The sequence below is a fragment of the Heptranchias perlo genome, chromosome 3 (assembly GCF_035084215.1).
Source record: "Heptranchias perlo isolate sHepPer1 chromosome 3, sHepPer1.hap1, whole genome shotgun sequence".
Lineage (NCBI taxonomy): Eukaryota > Metazoa > Chordata > Chondrichthyes > Hexanchiformes > Hexanchidae > Heptranchias > Heptranchias perlo.
Window position 1 is genome coordinate 4,693,551 of NC_090327.1, and position 25,530 is coordinate 4,719,080.

Consider the following 25,530-nt stretch of genomic DNA (forward strand, 5'->3'; position numbering starts at 1 on the left):
CTAATAAATCCCGCTTTGCTTACGGCTCCTGAAATTGATGCAAAAACAAAGACAGTGGCTCGTCCAACAAGTCCTCTCTCTGTAATGGACTTTACATTGGCCAATTAGTCCTCAACAAATTACGCACATCATGGAAAGAATTACAAAATCGTGACATTTAAAAACTGTGGCACTGATTTTTTTTTTAAAAAAGCGTGGCCAACATTTTTTATTATTTTTAAAAATTATTTTCAATTAAAAGGATTTAAAAAGGCAGCCAACCTATTCTGGTTTTACACCGCTGCAGTGGTTTGAAAGGTTGACGTCCAATTGAATGTTGGTGCAGATGCATCTTTATGCGATCGATATGAATCATAATCTGACATCAATTCCACCTCAGTTTGAAACAAAGATCAACGTGCAGATGCACAATTGGGCTACGCTGAGAATAGGTTGGACAACTGAAGGTCAAGTGAAGGTCAAATCCATCACTCTTCTAACCCTTTTTTAAATTGGTAAGACAGTAAACACTTACAGAAGAGTCATCTCCCATTGAATGGTGGTTGATGGCAGGGGAGGGGGGGAACTGTAAGGCAGAAATTCCAGCCAGAGTTAACGGTATAATTGAGTAACGGGAATAAATATTTTACAATTGTTTTTTAATACACACAACAACTTGCATTTATATAGCGCCTTTAACGTAGTAAGATATTGCAAGGCGCTTCACAGGAGCGATTATCAAACAAAAATTCAACACCGAGTCACATGAGGAGATGTTCAGACAGGTGACCAAAAGCTTGGTCAAAGAGGTAGGTTTTAAGGAATGTCTTAAAAAGGAGGAGAACGAGGCGGAGAGGTTTAGGGAGGGAATTCCAGAGCTTATGGCCTAGGCAGCCGAAGGCACGGCCAGCAATGGGGGAGCGATGGAAATCGGGAATGCGCAAGATGCCAGAATTGAATACACGTACTCTACACCATATTCCCTCTGCCATTCCAGGGACCGGCAATCCAATCACTGGAAGGAACCTTCTCCAGTTAATCACAATTCAGCACTCAAATCAGGCAAAAATTGAAGTCTGCATTTTGGCGTAACCATGCTCTGTGTCAAGGGCTCAAGGTTACCAGGAAAATACAAGAACGTATAAATCGATGTTTTTGATTGGTATTTTTGTACTGATGCCTGTAGTTTCGTACTATTGACCCTCGTCCACTGGGAAAAAAGACAGGAGCTACCCAAACTCATTACCCTCGTAACCTTGATCCATCCAAGCCTGTTATACATGTAACCCTACACAGCCACTGGAAATCACTGAGCTTTGCTACTAATCTTTGAAACCAATACTTCAGTAGTAAGAGACCAATTTAAATTACCACCAAATGTAGTCCCTTAAACTCCTATTTCACTTCCTCCATATAACCTAAAGAAACTATCTCAGAATTTGGAACTCGCTACCATAAGGTGTAGTTGAGGCGAATAGCATAGATGCATTTAAGGGGAAGCTGGATAAACACATGAGGGAGAAAGGAATAGAAGGATATCCTGATACAGTTAGGCGAAGTAGGGAGGGAGGAGGCTCGTGTGGAGCATAAATACCGGCATGGACCATTTGGGCCGAATGGCCTGTTTCTGTGCTGCAGACTTGACGTAAATGGAGGATAAATTACATTTGTTTCTTAAAACAATGAATTCTTACAATTACAGGATAAGTTTACACTTTATTACACCTCCTGTGTCCGTCTCTCTAAGATTGCTTTGCAACTGCAAAAAAGGGCAAATTTTGACAGTTTATCGCTCCAAATACGGAGCTTTTTTTTTCGTTCATGGGACATGGGCATCGCTGGTGAGGCCGGCATTTATTGCCCATCCTTAATTGCCCTCGAGAAGGTGGTGGTGAGCCGCCTTCTTGAACCGCTGCAGTCCGTGTGGTGACGGTTCTCCCACAGTGCTGTTAGGAAGGGAGTTCCAGGATTTTGACCCAGCGACGATGAAGGAATGGCGATATATTTCCAAGTCGGGATGGTGTGTGACTTGGAGGGGAACGTGCAGGTGGTGTTGTTCCCATATGCCTGCTGCTCTTGTCCTTCTAGGTGGTAGAGGTCGTGGGTTTGGGAGGTGCTGTCGAAAAAGCCTTGGCGAGTTGCTGCAGTGCATCCTGTGGATGGTACACACTGCAGCCACTGTGCGCCGGTAGTGAAGGGAGTGAATGTTTAGGGTGGTGGATGGGGTGCCAATCAAGCGGGCTGCTTTATCTTGGATGGTGTCGAGCTTCTTGAATATTGTTGGAGCTGCACTCATCCAAGCAAGTGGAGAGCATTCCATCACACTCCTGACTTGTGCCTTGTAGATGGTGGAAAGGCTTTGGGGAGTCAGGAGGTGAGTCACTCGCCGCAGAATACCCAGCCTCTGACCTGCTCTCGTAGCCACAGTATTTATATGGCTGGTCCAGTTAGGTTTCTGGTCAATGATGACGCCCAGGATGTTGATGGTAGGGGATTCGGTGATGGTAATGCCGTTGAATGTCAAGGGGAGGTGGTTAGACTCTCTCTTGTTGGAGATGGTCATTGCCTGGCACTTATCTGGCGTGAATGTTACTTGCCACTTATGAGCCCAAGCCTGGATGTTGTCCAGATCTTGCTGCATGCGGGCTCGGACTGCTTCATTATCTGAGGGGTTGCGAATGGAACTGAACACTGTGCAATCAACAGCGAACATCCCCATTTCTGACCTTGTGATGGAGGGAAGGTCATTGATGAAGCAGCTGAAGATGGTTGGGCCGAGGACACTGCCCTGAGGAACTCCTGCAGCAATGTCCTGGGGCTGAGATGATTGGCCTCCAACAACCACTACCATCTTCCTTTGTGCTAGGTATGACTCCAGCCACTGGAGAGTTTTCCCCCTGATTCCCATTGACTTCAATTTTACTAGGGCTCCTTGGTGCCACACTCGGTCAAATGCTGCCTTGATGTCAAGGGCAGTCACTCTCACCTCACCTCTGGAATTCAGCTCTTTTGTCCATGTTTGGACCAAGGCTGTAATGAGGTCTGGAGCCAAGTAGTCCTGGCGGAACCCAAACTGAGCGTGCCCCCACCACTTCTTGCTCCGATGCAACCTGTCCTCATAATTTAACCCTCTAAGCCCCGGTATCAGTATTCAGTCCTGTTACACAGAAATATATTTTATACTATAGATAATGCATCCAGCATGCATCCACCATAGTTCAGGCACCACTTCCAAATTTCTCCATTACACAAAATCTGTACTAAAAAAAGAAAATGAAAGCCACTTATTTCCTGCTGGTTTTTTCTGACCTTGAGAAGAATTTTCAAGTAGCTGCCAATCTACAGCAAATTTTCTCCAGCAACAGCAATTAGCCTCTAACTGACCTCAAGGTGTGCATATTTAGAGAAATTAGATCTCGAGGCCTCATAGGGACATTCTATAAAGAGCTCTGCCTTAGCAGCAGAATAATACATCGTGATATAATGATTTTGCCCTCATGAAACAGCAAATCGCATTTATCTAGCGCCTTTAACGTAGTAAAACTTCCCAAGGCGCTTCACAGGAGTGTAATCAGACAAATACTGACAACGAACCGAAGAAGGCGATATTAAGACAGGCAACCAAAAGCTTGGTCAAAGAGGTAGGTTTTAAGGTGCACCTTAAAAGGAGGAGAGAGGCGGAGAGGTTTAGGGAGGGAATTCCAGAGCTTCAGGCCGAGATGGCTGCAGGCACGGCCGCCAATTGGGGGGGGGGGGGGGAGGGGGAGGCACGGGAGGTAACAGTCAGGCGGTTGTAGAGCTGGAGGAGGTTACAGCGATAGGGAGGGGCGAAGCCATAGAGGGATTTGAACACGAGGACGAGAATTTTAAAACCAAGGCATTGGTGGAACGGGAGACAATGTAGGAAGAAACGGCTTATCCTCTGCTTAATGCCAGCAAGTGGAATGCTAGTTACTGAACCAACCCGCGGAGTGCAACAATTTGTAGCGTGGATTGTGTGTGCGTGTGTGTGTGTGTGTGTGAGATATGGACAGCAAAAAATGTTACTCTAGATTTTATTAACTACTGACTAAACAAGTATTTTGGTGACTGCACAATCCAACATTAATTCCTTCCCTCAACTTGAAGAAAATGGCCAACTATTTTCTTTGGGAGGAGGCTTGTGTGGAGCATAAACACAAACACACATTGGGCCAAATGGCACGTTTCTGTGCTGTAAATTCTATGTAATCCAGAAAGATAAAAAAAATGACAAATGTTCAAATCAGGCCAAGGGTTCCAACCAAACCATCATCTTTCAGGCACTGAGCAACTTGCTTTGGATTTTCAGCATTTTCTGTTTTTTTTTTATTTCAGATGTCTTGCGTTTGCGATTTTCCTTCTCAATGTTACTAGTTTGATTGTTTTTGCTATAAAAAAGGGACAAGCCCTTCATCTTGCGTCTCAGGTTACATAGTGTACAACATGGGGTCCTCCAAAGTTGTTTCTTCTTATATAATATACTTGGCTGAAGCTTTGATTTGAAAAGCCAACCAGACCATTACTGGGCTGGGGCTCAGCTTGATCTCGATAACATCTGGCTCGCTCACCTTCAATAAACACAAAGTCTCAATATTCCACGCTCAGTACTGCAACTTAGAAATCCAAATCTTTTAACACAAAAATACCTGGAAGGTTAGTTTTGCTTTTTTAAAATCAGTTGCATTATGGATCAAGCACTAAACCGGACAGGTGCAACCATAAACTCCACTGTATTGGTCACATCCATGTTTTTTTATACTCCAGGGATTTGAACACAAAAATCTAGGCTGACAATCCCAGTGCCAGTACTGAGGGAGTGCTGCACTGTCGGAGGTGCCGTCTTTCGGGTGAGACGTTAAACCGAGGGCCCGTCTGCCCCCTCGGGTGGACGTAAAAGATCCCATGGCCACTATTGGAAGAACAGCAGGGGGGTTCTCCCCGGTGTCCTGGCCAATGTTTATCCCCCAACCAACATCACTAAAACAGATTATCTGGTCGTTATCTCATTGTTGTCTGTGGGATCTTGCTGTGCGCAAATTGGCTGCTGCGTTTCCTACATTACAACAGTGACCACACTTCAAAAGTACTTGTGCTGTAAACTGCTTTGGGACATCCTGAGCAAGCAAGGCATGGGCAATAAATACTCCCCAGCCAGTGTCAGCCACAAATCAAGGACAAATTTTTAAAAATAACTATTGCATGCAAAAGCTTCAGTTTGGACAAAATTAAGTAATCATACAGAAATATCCTCAATCTGCAATGACTATTTGTTGAGTCACTCAAAAATACCGAAAGTCATGATTATTGACACTTTAACTCATTTTTTTTAAAAGAAACTAAAAAAAAGAGTTGTTATTAAGTAATTCTTTACACCATGTTCCAGTGAAAGTTACATTTTGCTGCTAGCAAGCTTGTGAAAGCACTCTCATTTACTTTGGAGTGAGAGAACTTTTTGAATTTTAATTTGGCTTGAAAATATGACCCTGACAGATCTAAAATTCACAATTATTTCCTTCTTCCTAGACAGCTTTCAAGGACAGGGAAAAAAAATAAGCACAGACTTCAAAGTACAGTAATCTTCTCTCGCAGTCAAGCCACCTATCAGGGGTCGTACGCAGAAAGATATCGGCTAGATCAATGTGTTTCCACTTGTGGGGAAGACCAAACCTAGGGGTCATAAATATAAGAGATAGTCACTAATAAATCCAATAGGGAATTCAGGAGAAACTTCTTTACCCAAAGAATGGTGAGAATGTGGAACTCACAACCACAAGGAGTAGTTGAGGCGAATAGCATAGATGCATTTAAGGGCAAGTTAGATAAACACATGAGGCAGCAAGGAATAGAAGGATATGCTGATAACATTAGATGAAGAAGGGCTCGTGTGGAGCACAAACACCGGCATAGACCAGATGGGCCGAATGGCCAGTTTCTGTGCTGTAAATTCTATGTAATATATACGCGAGGAAGGTTCGCACAGAGTCAGCTGAAAAAGGCACTACAATTGTCGTCAGCCCCAGTGGACAAGAGGAGTGGAGAGAGACGGACGGTGGGGGTTGGTGGGGGGGAACGGTCAGCCAGGGTTGCCATTCCTGATCATCAGGACACCACTATGGTCTAGTTGGAATACACCATCAAGCGTCACGCCTACAGAACGGTCACTTTGACCAGTACTTGAGGGCAGCTGGCATAAGAACATAAGAAATAGGAGAAGGAGGAGGCCATAAGGCCCCTCGAGCCTGCTCCGCCATTCAATAAGATCACGGCTGATCTTCAACCTCAACTCCACTTTCCCGCCCGATCCAGCCAGTAGTCGTGGTCCATATTGGTACCAACGACATAGGTTAAAAAAAAGGGATGAGGTCCTGCAAGGTGAATTTAAGGAGTTACGAGATAAATTAAAAAGCAGGACTTCAAAAGGTAGTGATCTCAGGATTACTACCAGTGCCACGTGCTAGTGAGTATAGGAACAGGAGAATAGACCGGATGAATGCGTGGCTGCAGGGATGGTGTAGGAGGGAGGGTTTTAGATTTGTGGGACATTGGGACCGGTTCTGGGGAAGGTGGGACCTGTACAAACGGTACGGGTTACACCCGAGCAGGACCGGGACCAATGTCCTCGGTGGGGGTGTTTGCTAGTGCTGTTGAGGAAGGTTTAAACTAGAGTGGCAGGGGGATGGGAACCTGAGCGGGGAGTCAGAAGGGAGTAAAGTTGAGAGCAGCAAGAGAGGGGAAGACCCAGGGGAAATTTACAATACAAATAGTACAAACAGTTGTTCAAGAACAAGTGAAAGGGAAAAGCGTAGAGCAGCAGAAAGAAAGTGTACTTTAGGCACTACAGCTAAAGTGAAAACTAGAAGGCGTAAGGCGATTAACCCAGCATCAAAGCTGAAGGTCAGGCGAGGGTGTGTGGCCCAACTAAGAGTTCTATATACAAATGCACGGAGTATAAGGAATAAATTAAATGAACTACAGGTTCAAATTCAAATTGGAGGGTATCACATGATAGCTATTACTGAGACATAGCTGTAGGATGGTCAGGATTGGGAACTAAATATTCCGGGTTATAAGGTCTACAGGAGAGATAGGGAAAATGGAAGAGGGGGAGGAGTAGCCTTAGTGATTAGAGATAAAATCACTTCAATGATAAAGGAGGATATAACGAGAGGTAAGCAGCCAACAGAGACCTTATGGGTTGAATTGAGAAATAGGAAAGGATCTCCGACTATAGTGGGAGTTGTGTATAGGACCCCTGGCAGCAGCTCTGAAGTGCTAGATTGTATAAATGCAGAGATTAGACAAGCGTGTAACAAAGGCATAGTGGTCTTAATGGGGGACTTTAACCTTCACATAGATTGGGAAAAGCAGACTAGCAACTGTCAGAAAGGTAGTGAATTTCTTGAGTGTGTCCGGGATAGTTTTCAACAGCAGTATGTCCTAGAAGCAACAAGGGGGCAAGCCATACTAGATTTAGTAACGAGTAATGAACCAGATTTAGTTAACAGCTAAACTGTGCGCGAACATCTATCCAATAGTGATCATAACATGATCGAGTTCAATGTAGTGTTTGAAAGGGAAAAAAGTGAATCAGCTGCTAAGATTCTAGACTTGGGTAAGGCCGACTTCAATGGGATGAGACAGAGACTATCCACAGTAAACTGGGCAAATCTGTTAATGGGTAAAACGACTGATGATCAGTGTTTAAAGAAACATTTAACGTGATATAGAACCGGTTTATACCCCTGAGGGGCAAGAACTCTACTTGCCAAAAAAAACAGCCATGGACAACTAAAGAGGTAAGGGACAGTATAAGACATAAGGAAAGGGCATACAAAAAGGCAAAAAATGGCACAGATCCTGGCGAATGGGAAAGATACAAAGATCAACAAAGGGTCACAAAACAGATAGTAAGAGCTACAAAAAGAGAGTATGAGAAGAAACTCGCAAGGGATATCAAAACCAATACGAAGAACTTTTATAGTTATATTAGGAAAAAGAGGGTGGTCGGGAGCAGTGTTGGCCCCTTAAAAACTGAAAGTGGGGATATTGTCATTGACAATGGGGAAATGGCGGACATGTTGAACAATTACTTTGCGTCAGTATTTACAGTAGAAAAAGAGGATAGCATGCCGGAAATCCCAAGAAAACTAATATTAATCGGGAACAGGGACTCAATAAAATTAACATAAGTGAAGCAACAGTAATGAAGAAAATAATAGCACTAAAGAGTGACAAATCCCCAGGAACAGATGGCTTCCATCCCAGGGTTTTAAAGGAAGTAGGTGAGCACATTGCAGATGCCCTAACTATAATCTTTCAATGTTCTCTAGATTCAGGAACTGTCCCTCTACATTGGAAAATTGCACATGTCACTCCGCTTTTTAAGAAAGGAGAGAGAGGGAAACCGGGAAACTATAGACCAGTTAGCCTAACATCTGTTGTGGGGAAAATGCTGGAGTCTATAATTAAGGATAGGGTGACTGAATACCTCGAGAATTTTCAGTTAATCAGAGAGCGCCAGCATGGATTTGTGAAAGGTAGGTCGTGCCTAACAAACCTGATTGAATTTTTTGAAGAGGTGACTAAAGTAGTGGACAGGGGAATGTCAATGGATGTTATTTATATGGACTTCCAGATGGTATTTGATAAGGTCCCACATAAGAGACTGTTAGCTAAGATAGGAGCTCATGGGATCGAGGGAAAAGTACGGACTTGGTTAGGAAATTGGCTGAGCGAAAGGCAACAGAGAGGATAGATAATGGGTAGGTACTCACATTGGCAGGATGTGACTAGTAGAGTCCCGCAGGGATCTGTCTTGAGGCCTCAATTATTCACAATATTTATCAACGACTTAGATGAAGGCATAGAAAGTCTCATATCTAAGTTTGCCGATGACACAAAGATTCGAGGCAGTGTAGATGAAAACATAAAATTACAAAGCGATATTGATAGATTAGGTGAATGGGCAAAATTGTGGCAAACGGAATTCAATGAAGACAAATGTGAGGTCATCCACTTTGGACCAAAAAAGGATAGAACAGGGTACTTTCTAAATGGTGAAAAGTTAAAAACAGTGGATGTCCAAAGGGACTTAGGGGTTCAGGTACATAGATCATTGAAGTGTCATGAACAGGTGCAGAAAATAATCAAGGAAGCTAATGGAATGCTGGCCTTTATATCTAGAGGACTAGAGTACAAGGGGGCAGAAGTTATGCTGCAGCTATACAAAACCCTGGTCAGACCGCACCTGGAGTAATGTGAGCAGTTCTAGGCACCGCACCTTCGGAAGGACATATTGGCCTTGGAGGGAGTGCAGCGTAGGTTTACTAGAATGATACCCGGACTTCAAGGGTTCAGTTACGAGGAGAGATTACACAAATTGGGGTTGTATTCTGCAGAGTTTCGAAGGTTAAGGGGTGATCTGATCGAAGTTTAAAAGATATTAAGGGGAAACGGATAGGGTGGATAGAGAGAAACTATTTCCGCTGGTTGGGGATTCTAGGAGTGGGGGGCACACTCTAAAAATTAGAGCCAGACCTTTCAGGAGCGAGATTAGAAAACATTTCTACACACAAAGGGTGGTAGAAGTTTGGAACTCTCTTCCGCAAACGGCAATTGATACTAGCTCAATTGCTAAATTTAAATCTGAGATAGATAGCTTTTTGCCAACCAAAGGTATTAAGGGATATGGAGTTAGATCACAGATCAGCCATGATCTTATTAAATGGCGGAGCAAGCACGAGGGGCTGAATGGCCTACTCCTGTTCCTATGTTCCTATCCCCATATCCCTTGATTCCCTTATTGTCCAAATAGCCTTCGATTTCAGTCTTGAATATACTCAATGACTGAGCATCCACAGCCCCCTGGGGTAGAGAATTCAAAAGATTCACAACCCTCTAATTGAAGAAATTTCTCCTCATCTCGGTCCTAAATGGCCGATCTCTTATCTTGAGACTGTGACCCCTAGTTCTAGACTCTCCAGCCGGGGACACAGCCACTCAGCATCTACCCTGTCAGGCCCTAGAATTTTACACGTTTCAATGAGATCACCTCTCATTCTTCTAAACTCCAGAGAGTATAGGGCCATTCTACTCAATCTCTCCTCATTGGGCAACCTCGCATCCCAGGAATCAATCTAGTGAACCTTCGTTGCACCCCCTCTAAGGCAAGTATATCCTTCCTTCGGTAAGGAGACCAAAACTGTATACAGTTCTCCATTTGTGGTCTCACCAGAGCCCTATATAATTGCAGCAAGACTTCCTTACTCTTATACTCCAACCCCCTTGCAATAAAGGTTATCACACCATTTGGCTTCCTAATTGCTTGCTGTACCTACATGTTAACTTTCTGTGATTCATGAACAAGGACACCCAAATCCCTCTGAATACCAACATTTCTTAGTCTCTCACCTTTTAAAATAATATTTTGCTTTTCTATTCTTCCTACCAAAGTAGATAATTTCATATTTCCTCACATTATATTCCATCTGCCATTTTCTCGCCCATTCTCTTAACCTGTCCATACTCTTTGCATCCTCCTCACAGCTTACTTTCTAACCTAGCTTTGTATAGTCAGTAAGCTTGAATACATTACACTCGGTCCCCTCATCTAAGTCATTAATATAGATTGTAAATAGCTGGGGCCCAAGCACTGATCCTCATGGCACCCCACTAGTTACAGCCTGCCAACCCGAAAATGACCCGTTTATTCCTACTCTCTGTTTTCTGTCTGTCCAATCCACTCTAATATATTGCTGAGGGAAGTTAGGGTGGAAATTGCAGAGGTACAGAGGTACATAATCTTCCAATCATCCTTAGATACGGGGGTGATGCCAGAGGACTGGAGAATTGCAAATGATACACCCTTGTCCAAAAAAGGTGCAAGGATAAACCCAGCAACTACAGGCCAGTCAGTTTAACCTCGGTTGTTGGGAAACTTTTAGAACCGATAATCTGGGACAGAATTAACAGTCACTTGGACGAGTGTGGATTAATTAAGGAAAGCCAGCACGGATTTGTTAAAGGCAAATTGTGTTCAACCAACTTGATAGAGTTTTTTGATGAGGTAACAGAGAGGGTTGATGAGGGCAATGCATTTGATGTGGTTTATATGGACTTTCAAAAGACGTTTGATAAAGTGCCGCATAATAAGCTTGTCATCAAAGTTCAAGCCCGTGGAATAAGGGGGACAGCATGGATACGAAATTGGTTAAATAGTAGGAAACAGAGAGTAATGGTGAATGGTTGTTTTTCAGACTGGAGGGAGGTCAGTGCTGGGACCACTGCTTTTCTTGATATATATTAATGACTTGGACTTAGGTGTACAGGGCACAATTTCAAAATTTGCAGATGACACAAAACTTGGAAGGGCAGTAAACAGTGAGGAGGATAGTGATAGACTTCAATAGGGTATAGACAGGCTGGTGGAATGGGCGGACACGAGGCAGATGAAATTCAACCAGAAAAGTGTGAAGTTATACATTTTGGTAGGAAGAACGAGGAGCAGCAATATAAACTAAAGGGTACAATTCTAAAAGGGGTACAGGAACAGAGAGATTTGGGGGTATATGTGCACAAATTGTTGAAGGTGGCAGGGCAGGTTGAGAAAGCTGTTAAGAAAGCATACAGGATCCTGGGCTTTATAAATAGAGGCATAGAGTACAAAAGCAAGGAGGTTATGATGAACCTTTATAAAACACTGGTTCGGCCACAACTGGAGTTTTGTGTCCCGTTCTGGGCACCGCACTTTAGGAAGGATGTGAAGGCCTTAGAGAGGGTGCAGAAGAGATTTACTAGAATGATTCCAAGGATGAGGGACTTCAGTTATGTGGAGAGACTGGAGAAGCTGGGGTTGTTCTCCTTAGAGCAGAGAAGGTTGCGAGGAGATTTGATAGAGGTATTCAAAATCATGAAAGGTCTGGACAGAGTAGATAGAGAGAAACTGTTCCCATTGGCAGAAGGAGCAAGAACCAGAGGACATAGATTTAAGGTGATTGGCAAAAGAACCAAAGGTGACATGAGGAAAAACTTTTTTACACAGCGAGTGGTTAGGATCTGGAATGCACTGCCCGAGGGGGTGGTGGAGGCAGATTCAATCATGGCCTTCAAAAGGGAACTGGATAAGTACTTGAAGCGAAAAAATTTGCGGGGCTACGGGGATCGGGCGGGGGAGTGGGACTAGCCGGATTGCTCTTGCACAGCGCCGGCACGGACTAGATGGGTCGAATGGCCTCCTCCCATGCTGTAACCTTTCTATGATCCCATGACTACCCCTACCCCTTTGAGCCCTAATCTTGTGTAACAACCTCTTGTGTGGCACCTTATCGAATGCCTTTTGAAAATCCAATTATACGACATCCACTGGTTCCCCCTTATCCTCTCTGCTAGTTACATCCTCAAAAATCTCTAATATATTTGTCAAACATGATTTCCTTTTCATAAAAGTGTGTTGACTCTGCCTAAACATATTATGATTTTCTATGTTACTACGTCCTTAATAATAGATTCTAGCATTTTCCCGACGACTGATGTCAGGCTGACTGGCCTGTAGTTCCCTGTTTTCTCTCTCCCTCCCTCCCTCCCTCCCTCCCTCGCTCCCTCGCTTCCTCGCTCCCTCGCTCCCTGATATCTTTCGACCAAACATTCTCCCTCCCAACACTAGTTAACACCTTCAGAAGACGAGGGGAGGCGGGGGGGGGGGGAAAAGAGAAAACAGAACGGACAAAAAAAAACCTCTATGTAAAAGATTGTGTTGTTTCTTTAAAAAAAAAATCCACACAATTTGTGCACCGTTTATATATAAAAAAAAGGCAATGTTCCTATTTCATTCCACGATTATGTGATTTGCGAACTGTTGTCACTGATCTTTCTTATAGTAGTGTTCTCATTCAGACCTCGGCTGATCAAATGCAGCGGCTGGGGACGCAAAAAAGAAATTGATGCGGGGGCAGGAATCCTTCTGGAACTCCCAAGAAAAATCGAGTGTCCGTCCCGGCATGGTGGGCGGCTCCCTTTGGGCCGCAGTTATCTTCTTTTTTTTTTTCTCTCTCGTTCTGGCAGCAGAGTCGGCCACATAAACAACACTGCTGCGGTCAGGAGTTAAGGAAGGCAAAAAAGCAAAAGCCACCAGCAGTAGACACTCATTCGAACAGGAAGGGCTGCTGGAATGTATCCTGTACTGGAACTTTATTTTTTTTTTTCTCTTCTCTTCTTGTTTTTCCTATTTTGAAATTGGCACCAGTCCCCAAGACGTCTCCATCGTAAGTGGCCACATTGAAAGGTTGGGGCCTGCAGACACGTTTGCAACCCGGGAGGAAGTCTACATTGGCTTAATTACGGCTAGTTTTAAATTTCAACTTCTAACTGGAGCAGGGGGGGGGGTTGGGGGCACAGGGAATATCGTGCTTGGTTCAAGTGTTGCAGTTAAGAAGCACATTAGGAACATGGGAACAGGAGGAGGCCATTCAGCCCCTTGTGCCTCTTCTGCCATTCAATTAGATCATGGCTGATCGGCATCTTAACTCCTTCTACCCGCCTTGGTTCCATATCCCTTAATACCCTTACCCAACAAAAATCTATCGATCGCAGTTTTGAAATTTTCAATTGACCCCCAGCCTCGACAGCTTTTTGGGGGGGGGGGGGGGGGGGAGAGAGAGTTCCAGATTTCCACTCCCCTTTGTGTGAAGAAGTGCTTCCTGACATCACCCCTGAGCAGCCTAGCTCACTGCATCCAGAGATATCAGCAAACAAACAAATTTACATTTATATAGTGCCTTTCATGTCCTCAGGAAGTCCCAAAGTGCTTCAAAGAAACTGAATTACTTTTGAAGAGCAGTTACTGTTGTTATGTCGGTAAATTCAGCAGCCAATTTGCGCACACCAAGGTCTCACTTAACAGTAACGACCAGTTTTAGCGGTGTTGGTCGAGGGGTAAATGTTGGCCAGGATATTAATGCCTCATCGGAAAGACAACGCCTCCAACAACGCAGCAACCATCTCAGTACTGCACTGAAAGCGTCAGTTCAAATAACGTGCTCAGGTCCCTTGAGCGGGATTTGAACCCATGACCTGCTGACTCAGAGGCAAAAAGTTCTACCACTGAACCCAGCTGAGAAGTGATAGAGGAGAATGTTGAAGTTCGAGAGCTTCCTGCTGGGGAGCGTTAGGAGGCGAACGATTATCAGAACAGCTCAACACAGGATCAGGAGTAGGCCATTCAGCCCCTCGAGCCCGCTCGGCCATTTGATAAGATCACAGCTGATCTGTGATCTAACTCCATATACCTGCCTTTGGCCCATATCCCTTAATACCTTTGGTTGGCAAAAAGCTATCGATCTCACATTTAAATTTAGCAATTGAGCTAGTATCAATTGCCGTTTGCGGAAGAGAGTTCCAAACTTCTACCACCCTTTGTGTGTAGGAGTGTTTTCCAATCTCGCTCCTGAAAGGTCTGGCTCAGAACACAGCAAGGTGCTCTTAACAGTTCAAAAACAGTCCAAACCTGTGATGGGGCTAGGGTTCTTTTTTGAAAAGGGAAGGCTGAGGGGTGACCTGACAGAGGTCTTTAAAGTAACCAAGGGGTTTGATAAGCTAGACATAGAGAAAATGTTTCCACTCGTGGGGGTAACCAAAACTAGAGGTTATAAATATAAAATAATCACCAATCGGGAATTCAGGAGAAACCTCTTTAGCCAGAGAGTGGTGAGAGTGTGGAACTCGCTATTACACGGAGTGGTTGAGGTGAATAACACAGATACATTTAAGGGGAAGCTCGATAAACACATGAGGGAGAAAGGAATAGAAGGATATGCTGATAGTGTGAGATGAAGAGGGGTGGGAGATGGCTCGAGGAGAGCATAAACACCGGCATAGACAAGTTGGGCCGAATGGCCTGTTTCTGTGCCTGTGCTGTAAACTCTATGTAACCTTTGCAATAATAGTAATTTTAAAAGGAGGTTCACCTATTGTGATTTTTCAAACAGAAGCTGCAATTACAAAACTTTCACTACTTAAAAAAAACATTTCTCACCTAAAATCATACCAAAGTATTTCCACCAATGGCAGTGGCACTCCGCTATCGCAAACCAAGGGACCATTTTTCATGTGTGAACCTGGAAAATGAGTGCCAGCAAGAGATTCAACTTTGGGAGGTGGGGGGAGAGAAAGAGGGAGGGGAGAGAAAGAGAGAGGGGAGAGAAAGAGAGAGGGATGCATCATAGCCGAGCCTGATCCTGCTCTCATTCCACATCCACAAATATTCCAGTACCAGTCATTGGAAAGTCATCGACGGCAAGAATCCTGGCTTTTGCTTTGCTCCTTCTCTGGCCTGAGGTCAGCACAATAACTTGCATTTATATAGCGCCCTTAACATAGTAAAAACATCCCAAGGCACTTCACGGGAGCGTAATCAGACAAAATTTGACACCGAGCCACATAAGGAGATATTAGGACAGGTGACCAAAAGCTTGGTCAAAGAGGTAGGTGTTAAGGAGCGTCTTAAAGGAGGAGAGAGAGGTAGAGAGGCGGAGAGGTTTAGAGAGGGAATTCCGGGGCTTAGGACGTAGGCAGCTGAAGGTACGGCCGCTAACGGTTGAGCGATTAAAATCATGGATGAGCAAGAGGCCAGAATTGGGGGAGCGCAGAGATCTCGGAGGGTTGTAGGACTGGAGGAGGTTACAGAGATTGTGAGGGGGCGAGGCCATGGAGGGATCTGAACACAGGTTTGAGAATTTTAAAATCGAGGCCTTGCCGGACCGGGAGCTAATGTAGGTCAGCGAGCGCAGGGGTGATAGGAGAACGGGACTTGGTGCAAGTTGGGATACGGGAAGCAGAGTTTTGGATGAGCTCAAGTTTACGGAGGGTGCAAGATGAAAGGCCGGCTAGGTTGGCTTTGGAATAGTCGAGGTAACAAAGGCATGCGCCCGCCTCAGCAGCAGATGAGCTGAGGCGGGGCGGAGAGGGGGATGTTACAGAGTTGGACGTAGGCGGTCTTGGTGATGGAGATGCAACACTGACACACAAATGGCTAGCAACTCACTCACACCAGGAATTTGGGGCTTATAGCACAAATTAATGAGAACAGTGCTCACATCTGCTTATCTAAACATTAAATTAATAAAGCAATTCTACTGCTGTTTAGATGACTGGACATATTGAAGAATAGATCATTCTAAAATCATTAGGATCCATTTTTTGCTAAAAAAATGTAATTGAGTCCCCAGCAGACACTGCTGTAGTGATTTAGAAATACTACAGCAAACAAAGTCTGCTGGTGACATCAGCTACTGTCATAGAGTCATTCAGCACAGAAGGAGGCCATTCGGCCCATTATGCCTGTGCCGGCTCTTTGAAAGAGCTATCCAATTAGTCCCATTCCCTGCTCTTTTCCAACAACCCTGCAAATTTTTCAACTTGAACTATTTGTCCAATTCCCTTTTGAAAGTTATTATTGAATCTGCTTCCACCGCCCTTTCAGGCAGCGCATTCCAGATCGTAACAACTCACTGAGTAATTTTTCTTTTCCCCCTCATGTCGCCTCTGGTTCTTTTGCCAATTACCTTAAATCTGTCCCCTCTGGTTACCGACCCTTCAGCCACTGAAAACAGTTTCTCCTTATTTACTCTATCAAAATCCTTCAGTATTTTGAACACCTCTATTAAATCGCCCCTTAACCTTCTCTGCTCTAAAGGAGAACAATCCCAGCTTCTCCGGTCTCTCCACATAACTGAAGTCCCTCATCCCTTGCTCCATTCTGGTAAATCTCCTCTGCACCCTCTCCACGGCCTTGACATCCTTCCTAAAGTGCGGTGCCCAGAATTGGCCACAATACTCCAGCTGAGGCCTAACCAACGTTTTATAAAGATTGAGCATAACTTCCTCGCTTTTGTACTCTATGCCTCTATTAGTAAAGCCCAGGATCCCATTTGCTTTTTAACAGCCTTCTCAACTTGTCCTGCCATCTTCAAAGATTTGTATACATATACCCCCAGGTCTCTCTGTTCCTGCACCCCCTTTAGAATTGTACCATTTAGTTTATATTGCCTCTGCTCGTTCTTCCTACCAAAATGTATCACTTCACACTTCTCTGCGTTAAATTTCATCTGCCACATGTCTGCCTATTTCACCAGTCTGTCTACATCCTCCTGAAGTCTATTACTATCCTCCACATTGTTTAATACATCTCCAAGTTTCATGTCATTTACAATTTTTGAAATTATACCCTCTATACCCAAATCCAGGTTATTAATATATATCAAAAAGAACAGTGGTCCTAATACTGACCCCTGGGGAACACCACTGTAAACATCCCCCCCCAGTCTGAAAAACAACCGTTCACCACTACTCTCTGCTTTCTGTCCCCTAGCTAATTTTGTATCCATGCTGCCACTGTCCCTTTAATCCCATGGGCTTCAATTTTGCTAACTAGCCTATTATGTAGTACTTTATCAAACGCCCATATACACATTAACCGCACTCCCCTCATCACCCCTCTCCGTTACTTCATCAAAGAAGTCAATCATGCTAGTCAAACGCAATTTACCTTTAACAAATCCCTGCTGACTTTCATTTATTAACCCATATTTTTCCAAGTGCCAATTAATTTTGTCCCGGATTATTGTCTCAAAGTTTCCCCATCACCGACATTAAACTGACTGACCTGTAATTGCCGGGTTTATCCCTCTCCCCTTTTTTGAACAGGGGTGTAACATTTGCAATCCTCCAGCCTCCGGCACCGCCCCCATATCTAGGGAGGATTGGAAGATTGTGGCCAGAGCCTCCGCAATTTCCACCCTTACTTCCCTCAGTAACCCAGGATGCATCCCATCCGGACCGGGTGACTTTTCTACTTTGAGTACTGTCAACCTTTTAAGTACCTCCTCTTTATCTATTTTATCTATTTTTATCGATCCAATTCCCCTACTGCTGCCTCCTTTACTGTGAAATTGGCAGCATCCTCTTCTCTAGTGAAGACAGATGCAAAGTATTCATTCAGTACCTCTGTCTCCACAAGAAAATCTCCTTTTTGGTCACTAATCGGCCCCACCCTTCCTTTGACTGTCCTTTTCATTATTCATATGTTTATAAAAGACTTTTGGATTCCCTTTTATGTTGGCCGCTAATCTATTCTCGTACTCTCTCTTTGCCCCTCTTTTAGATCTTCTCTGTACTTCTGTATTCAGTCTGGTTCCTTACTGTATTATGAACCTGATATTTATCATAAGCCTCCTTTTTCTGTTTAATTTTAATCTCTAGCTCTTTGGTCATCCAGGGAGCTCTGGCTTTGGATGCCCTTCCTTTCCACCTCGTGGGAACGTGCCTCCTCTGTGCCCAAACTAGCTCCTCTGATGAAGGCCTCCCATTGCTTGTTTACTGTTTTACCTGCCAATCTTTGATTCTAATCCACCTAGGCCAGATCCCTTTTCAACTCAATGAAATTAGCCCTCCTCCAGTTGACGCTTTGCTCTGGACAGCCTATTAGCACTGCAGTGACAATAATATTCAGTGAGCTCAGCAGCAGTCAAGTTATATTTAAGTCACTTCCGCTCCTGAAGGCAGGCTGGGTTCCATGAGCACTTGCAACCCCCTTGGTATCTCATCCAAACAAGTACTCTTTATGTGCAAGGCCACTGGGAAGGGGAGGGCATCATATGCAATCCCAATCCTAGCAGTGCCAACTGCAGTACATACTTCAGTGTCATAGAATCATAGATGTTACAACATGGAAACAGGCCCTTCGGCCCAACATGTCCATGTCGCCCAGTTTATACCACTAAGCTAGTCCCAATTGCCTGCACTTGGCCCATATCCCTCTATACCCATCTTACCCATGTAACTGTCCAAATGCTTTTTAAAAGACAAAATTGTACCCGCCTCTACTACTGCCTCTGGCAGCTCGTTCCAGACACTCACCACCCTTTGAGTGAAAAAATTGCCCCTCTGGACCCTTTTGTATCTCTCCCCTCTCACCTTAAATCTATGCCCCCTCGTTATAGACTCCCCTACCTTTGGGAAAAGATTTTGACTATCGACCTTATCTATGCCCCTCATTATTTTATAGACTTCTATAAGATCACCCCTTAACCTCCTACTCTCCAGGGAAAAAAGTCCCAGTCTGTCTAACCTCTCCCTATAAGTCAAACCATCAAGTCCCGGTAGCATCCTAGTAAATCTTTTCTGCACTATTTCTAGTTTAATAATATCCTTTCTATAATAGAACTGTACACAGTACTCCAAGTGTAGCCTCACCAATGGCTCAGTGGATAGCACTCTTGCCTCTTAAGGCAGAAGGTTATGGGTTCAAGTCCCATACCAGAGACTTAAGCACAAAATTTAGGCTGACACTCAGGGAGTGCTGAACTATTGGAGGTGCTGTCTTTTGCATGACAACATTAAACTGAAGCCCTCTCCGCCCTCTCAGGCGGATGTAAAAGATCCCATGGCACTATTTTGAAAAAGAGCAGGGGAGTTCTCCCTGGTGTCGTGGGCCATTTTTATCCCTCAACCAACATCACATCACCACACCGCTGTTTGTGGGATCTTGCTGTGTGCAAGTTAGCTGCTGTGTTTCCTACATTACAACAGTGACTTCACTTCAAAGGTACTTCATTGGCTCTAAAGTGCTTTGGGAGGTCATGAAAGGTGCTATATAAATGCAAGTCCTTCTTTACTGCTGGCCTGGTTGAAGTTAAGTACAACAGCAAAAATCTGGTATCAAAACCAGAGCTTTCCTGGTCTCTATGGCCCCGGGCATTCCAGGCAGTGATTTCAACCAATAAGCCCATCAAAAGGAGCAACCACGGCAATCTTACAAAAAAAAAACAGATCAAGTTGCCGTCACTGAGTCCAATTAATCAGATGTTTGGAGTCAGCTTAAAAAAAAAATCCTGGCCCTTTTCATAGCACTGTGGTCTCAGGGTGAAATCTACAAACGAGGATGATAGAAGAACTGAGAGGTTATAACTACCAGGAAAGACTGAACAGTCTGGGGCTCTTTTCTCTGGAAAAGAGTAGACTGAGGGGTTGTCCTGATAGAGGTCTTTAAAATGATGACGGGTAGACACAGAGAAGACGTTTCCACCTGTGTGGGATTCCAAAACTAGGGGCCATTAATATAAGGTACTGACTAATAAATCCAATTGGGAATTAAGGAGAAACTTCTTTACCCAGAGAGTGGCGAGAATGTGGAACTCGCTACCACATGGAGTAGTTGAGGCGAATAGTATAGAGGTATTCAAGGGGAAGCTCGATAAACACACACTGAGGAGTGGGAGGGGGCTCGTGTGGAGCATGAACACCGGCATAGGCCAGTTGGGCTGAATGGCCTGTCTTTGCACTGTTCATTCCATGTAACAGTGAGTGACCAATTCCTTCAGTGTTCAGTATTCCCCAGGGGCGATGACTGAGAGCAGCCGCTTGGGAAAGCCCAGCATAGCCACTACGTTGCTCTGAAGCAGCTGCACAGTATCATCCACATGAACGTCAGAAAGTGCATGGGGAATTTAAGAATGAGAGGAGTTAAGTGTCAGTCCAGCAGGAAGGCTTGTGTGATCTGGCACTACGTATCAAATGGACATAGAGCACTGAGCTGACACATCCCACACAGTGGGCACAACTTAGGGATAGAGACTATGTGTTCAAAACTATGAAGGGTTTTTACAAGAGTAAATAAGGAGAAGCTGTTTCCACTGGCAGGAGGGTCGGTAACCAGAGGACACAGGTTTAAGGTAATCGGCAAAAAAATCCAGGGGGGAGATGAGGAGACATTTTTTTTTAACGCAGCGAGTTGTTACGATCTGGAATGTTCTGCCTGAAAGGGCGGTGGAAGCAGATTCCATCGTAACTTTCTAAAGGGAATTGGATAAATACTTGAAAAGGAGAAATTTGCAAGGCTACGGGGAAATAGCAGGGGGGAGTGGGACTAATTGGATAGCTCTTTCAAAGAGCCGGCACAAGCACGATGGGCCAAATGGCCTCCATCTGTGCTGTACGACTCTAGGTTTCCATTTTTCACAACTATAACCTGTACGCGCGCCTAAATTCCACGGCACAGTAGTTATTTTAATAGTACAGTTTCAATCTGTTTAAGATCTTGCAACCTCAGTAACAAGTTAATTTTAAATCTAGTTTAACACTGTAGCAGATTTCAGCCGTGTAGGTGAGAAATTGCAGCTTATTAGTCTCAGGTACAGACACACGTATACATACACTGACAGATGGAAATGCCACTCTAGTAAATTCCTCACCACTCTCGCTTATAAAAAAAGATATACAAATGACACAGAATAATGCAGCAGTTCTCTCTCCGTAATTGCTGGCTGCTGATTCTCCTGCCCCTCTTGTTATTGGGAGGATTCTACACACACAAAAATTGGTGCCAGCAAGGAGTCGAGATATTTTCACTGGGTAATTTCTCAAAATTTCCGGAGATTTTAAATTGTGGAAATAGTGCATAAATTGTCAGTCAGCGTTTGACATCCGCTGTCTAAATGAACAAAAGCAAATTTTCCACAGTGTCACTACAATAGCAGGTCAACCACAAAAATCTTGCCAAATCTATTTCAATGATAAATGACTGCTAATTAGAGATTATAACATTACCGCTCTGAGTGCCTGTCTGCCCCACAGTAGGATGCAGGTCTTCCGTCTCATTTTCTTCTACTGCATGAAAAATAAAAGGAAATAAAAAAAAAATGTGTTAGTAAATGTGGGAGAGATGAAACTCACAGTCTGGCTCTATTTAGCAGTGCAAATGATAATTGGGGAGTGAGGGGGGGTGCGGGGAGAGAAGGAAAAGTTAGGCAAGATCATAGAACCATAGAATGCTACAGTACAGAAGGAGGCCATTCGGCCCACTCTGCCCGTGCTGGCTCTTTGAAAGAGCTATCCAATTAGTCTCACTCCCCGCCACCGCCCCCCCTGCTCTTTCCCCATAGCCCATCAACTTTATCCCCTGGGTTTGTGCCTCACATTTGCTACTGGTAGCAACTGACTTAACTTCCTAAACTGCACAGCAGTATATAAGAGAACAGGGTTTCGGGCGACAAAAAAAAAATCCATTCATCAGTCTACAGCAGCTCTGACATTTACGCCAGTGAGAGATTTTTTGATGCACTTGTTCGAAACATGAGAGGACATTTGCTCATTTTATTAAATAGGTCTCTGGCAACCTGGTGACAGGTGACCCTTGCTAGCAGATTGCAGCAGGCTCCCTCTACTACCTATCCAAACAGGTAAGCATTCATTTTTGGCGAGCCTTACATTGTTTTAAGCTTGGTTAATGAGGACGTATATATAGAGCAAGTGTCAGTGTGTCGTCGGGTTTTTTTTTTTGCAGGTGTGCAAGCCAGACCCATGTGAAGGCATTTCTCATCACTGAAAGAACAGCTGTACGGCAACAATCAGGTGTAGGCTGCTCTATTTATTCTACGCTCATCACTCAGGTTGAAACGCAGCGTGTGGTGTGCGACGCTGGCTAATAATTCATAAACAACAAAAAAAAAATCATCACTTTTCTTTTTCCAGTGAATTACGGCGTCGGCAAGTAACCAAACAATCACACACCTTTTAAAAAAAAATACTGAAACATTACATTGGAACTCCACACAGCAAGAACAGTTTGGAGGGCACAGTACATTTCTAGAGGATTTGACCATCTGTCCTTCATGCATTTTTAGCTGGTAACTGGGCTTTCTTATTTATTAAAACCAGCGGCAGGTGGCACAACACATTGGGTGTTACCAACGCATGATTTCCCCATATGGGTGAGTTGCCTATTTTAGCTGCACTCTTTGATTGAGGCTGTTGTAGGAAGCAAGTGGAGAAGAGGCAGGCACCTATGTGGACAGGGAGGGGGCACAGTGGAAGAGAGAGAGAGAGGGGCCTCAATCACGTTTCCCTACGCCCCTGCTTACAAAGCTGCATTGATAGAGCTGTAGAATCAGGCTGTCCAGCTGCTCTCTTGGTAAGGAAGTGATATCTGGCACAGGGGGTCGCAACAGAGGTAGAGTATTGAAAATAAAAAGGGGATGGGGGGGTTGAACGAGAGGTTCTCAAAACCGGTATCAAATTAGAAACCGCCGCTAAAATACTGCAATTCGTTCATCTCGTTTCATTCATAGTGGCGATTTTTTTTTTAAAAACTTAACTGGTCTATTAGCTAGAGTAAGGTTCAGACATTGTGTAACGAAACTCAGCTGGGTGCTACAGTGTAAAGCCTCATGGAATGTGCAGCTGAACCTTGAATTCCAAAGTGTGCTCTCAATCATGCATGCAGTCCTTTACACTTTCAGCTGAGATGGGTTTTTTTACTACTCCTCATACCGTACAAAAAGACTTTGAGGGCTTTTAAAGTGACTAAAAGACAATAAAACAAGTCTTTCATTTCCCAATCTACCTTGCAGAAATAAAAACAAATTAACCAACTAAATATTTTAAATTATTTATTTATTAAGTTCTGGTTTGTCGACCGGAAAAGTAAAAGTCAAAAAATATACCATTGGACTTTTAGCACTAGACACTATAACCTTAATCAAGGTCCGCCAAATAAATGGAACCATTCCCATGCAGAGTACTGGTGTTATTGAGAATGCATTTTTATCTGGTGCAGTAGCACACATGGATTGGACTGCAGTATATTAACTAATCCCAGCTCAATACTCAATTCGCTCAGTGGTGAAGCTGCGTATTTTAAGACAGACCAAAGAAAATAAATAAAATAAATAATTCTCTCTCCCTGTTATGGCACTATTTGCAAAAGTGGCCAAATTTACTCTGCGTTCCTCTGGCCTCTTGGTGTTGTACACCTTTGGCCCTCGTACTCAGGCTTTAACTAATGGTGCCCTGCAGCTAAAGTTCACCCCAATCAGTCACCGGAGCTCACCTCCCAGAAGTACCCTTTGAGCAGAGCAACTTTCAGAGCTCACCTCTAAACATTTTTAAATAGGTTAGAAAAGAATGTATTTTGTCCCTTTCTATGCAAGTCAAGCCAAAACAGGACACCAAACACCGACTAAAACCAAATGGAATAATCTGGAGTGCGTAAGGGTAGAACCTTCTCCTAAACAAGTAGAAGAAAGAACTTGCATTTATTTAGCACCTTTCATAACCTCATGACATCCCAAAGCTCTTTACAGCTAATGAAGTACTTTTTTTTTTTGAAGTGTAGTCACTGTTGTAATGTAGGAAACGCAATTTAAGCACAGCAAGCTCCCACAAACAGCGATGAAAGAATGACCGGAGAATGGGTTTTTTTGGGGAAAAGAAACACCGGGGAGAACTCCCCTGCTCTACTCTGAAATAGCACGGTGGAACCTTTTACGTCCACCTGAGCGGGTTTAACGTCTCAACCGAAAGACGGAAAATAAATCGCAGGCAGGGGTCGGGGTGAGGAGCGGGTGGGAGGAGTCAGTTAAAGTTGTAAAACTCTCTATTCGACAGCAGAGTTCAGCACATTTCACATTTCACTCCAATGTAGCTAGAGGTAAAAAAAAAAATCAAATAAAACTGAATCAGACAATCTAACTATTGGTGTTATGGTAATGCACAACATTTAAATGCTACAGAAACATAACCACATTGGGAGACATTGATTTCTTTCTCTCCTAAAGGCTCAAAGATATGACCTTTGCCCCCACTGCTGATACATACAGTACAGTACCTGGAGACAAGTTGACTTCAGAGGAGGGTTTTCAAGTGTTATGTCCTACGTGGACAACAACAATTGATTATATTATGTTAAAGGATTGGTGTAGGTTAGCAGCATATACACGTGACCTTCCTGTATACAGAACGAGAATGAAAGCTGCTGGCCCCTGAATATTGAGCATCTCATTTAGGGGGATTTAACACTTCAGAGCACAGAGAGGTTTTAACAAAAAAAAACAAACAAACTCAAACCATCTTCCTGCTTATGATATAAACCTCTCTCTCCTCCTTTAAGACGCTCCTTAAAACCTACCTCTTTGACCAAGCTTTTGGTCGCCTGTCCTAATATCTCCTTATGTGGCTCAGTGTCAAATTTACATCTGATAATCACTCCTGTGAAGCGTCTTGGGGTGTTTTACTACATTAAAGGCGCTATATAAATGCAAGTTGTTGAGAAAGTTCCCCCCCCGCCTTTAACATGAAGGTAACACCTTACTGCATTTCACTGCTTTGGCACAATCTGTCACCACCAAGGCAGTTCTGAAGGTACCTGTCCATCAATTAAATACCGAGTGGGAAATTTAAGTCAATGGTTTTGAATTTTTGACAAATAATATTGCATGTGTGTCTGCAGCCCCTCTCACTCAAAATAAAACCTCACCGAGTCTCATGTCAGGAATTTGCAGTATTTTTCCACTGCTTTCAGTTGGAACTGGATGGCTGATATTTGCCTGATTCGCACTGAATCGTTAAGCCAGATATGACAGATAGCGAAACAGAATCATTATTCAGAATGCAGAACCCAAAATTCACAATTGGCAGTTACTACTTTAGTCCCCATCCAATAAGGGCGGGTGTCTCATATCTGCGCTCATTCTGCTCATAATC

At 43.9% G+C, this 25,530-nt stretch overlaps 1 protein-coding gene across 6 annotated transcripts in view; it reads right to left on the minus strand.

The window, feature by feature from the left end:
- LOC137309714 (zinc finger protein 521-like) overlaps positions 1-25,530 on the minus strand; it is a 618,054-nt gene that overhangs the window by 589,579 nt on the left and 2,945 nt on the right. For 4 of the 6 annotated variants that reach the window (XM_067977807.1, XM_067977805.1, XM_067977804.1 and 1 more), the window contains exon 2: positions 21,598-21,657. Coding sequence is in view for 5 of the 6 variants with exons in the window: in XM_067977805.1 (XP_067833906.1) it covers positions 21,598-21,657 (60 nt within the window). In the remaining variant the exon portion in view is untranslated. The remainder of the gene's footprint in view (positions 1-21,597; positions 21,658-25,530) is intronic. The other 2 variants (XM_067977806.1, XM_067977801.1) reach the window with 1 other exon arrangement.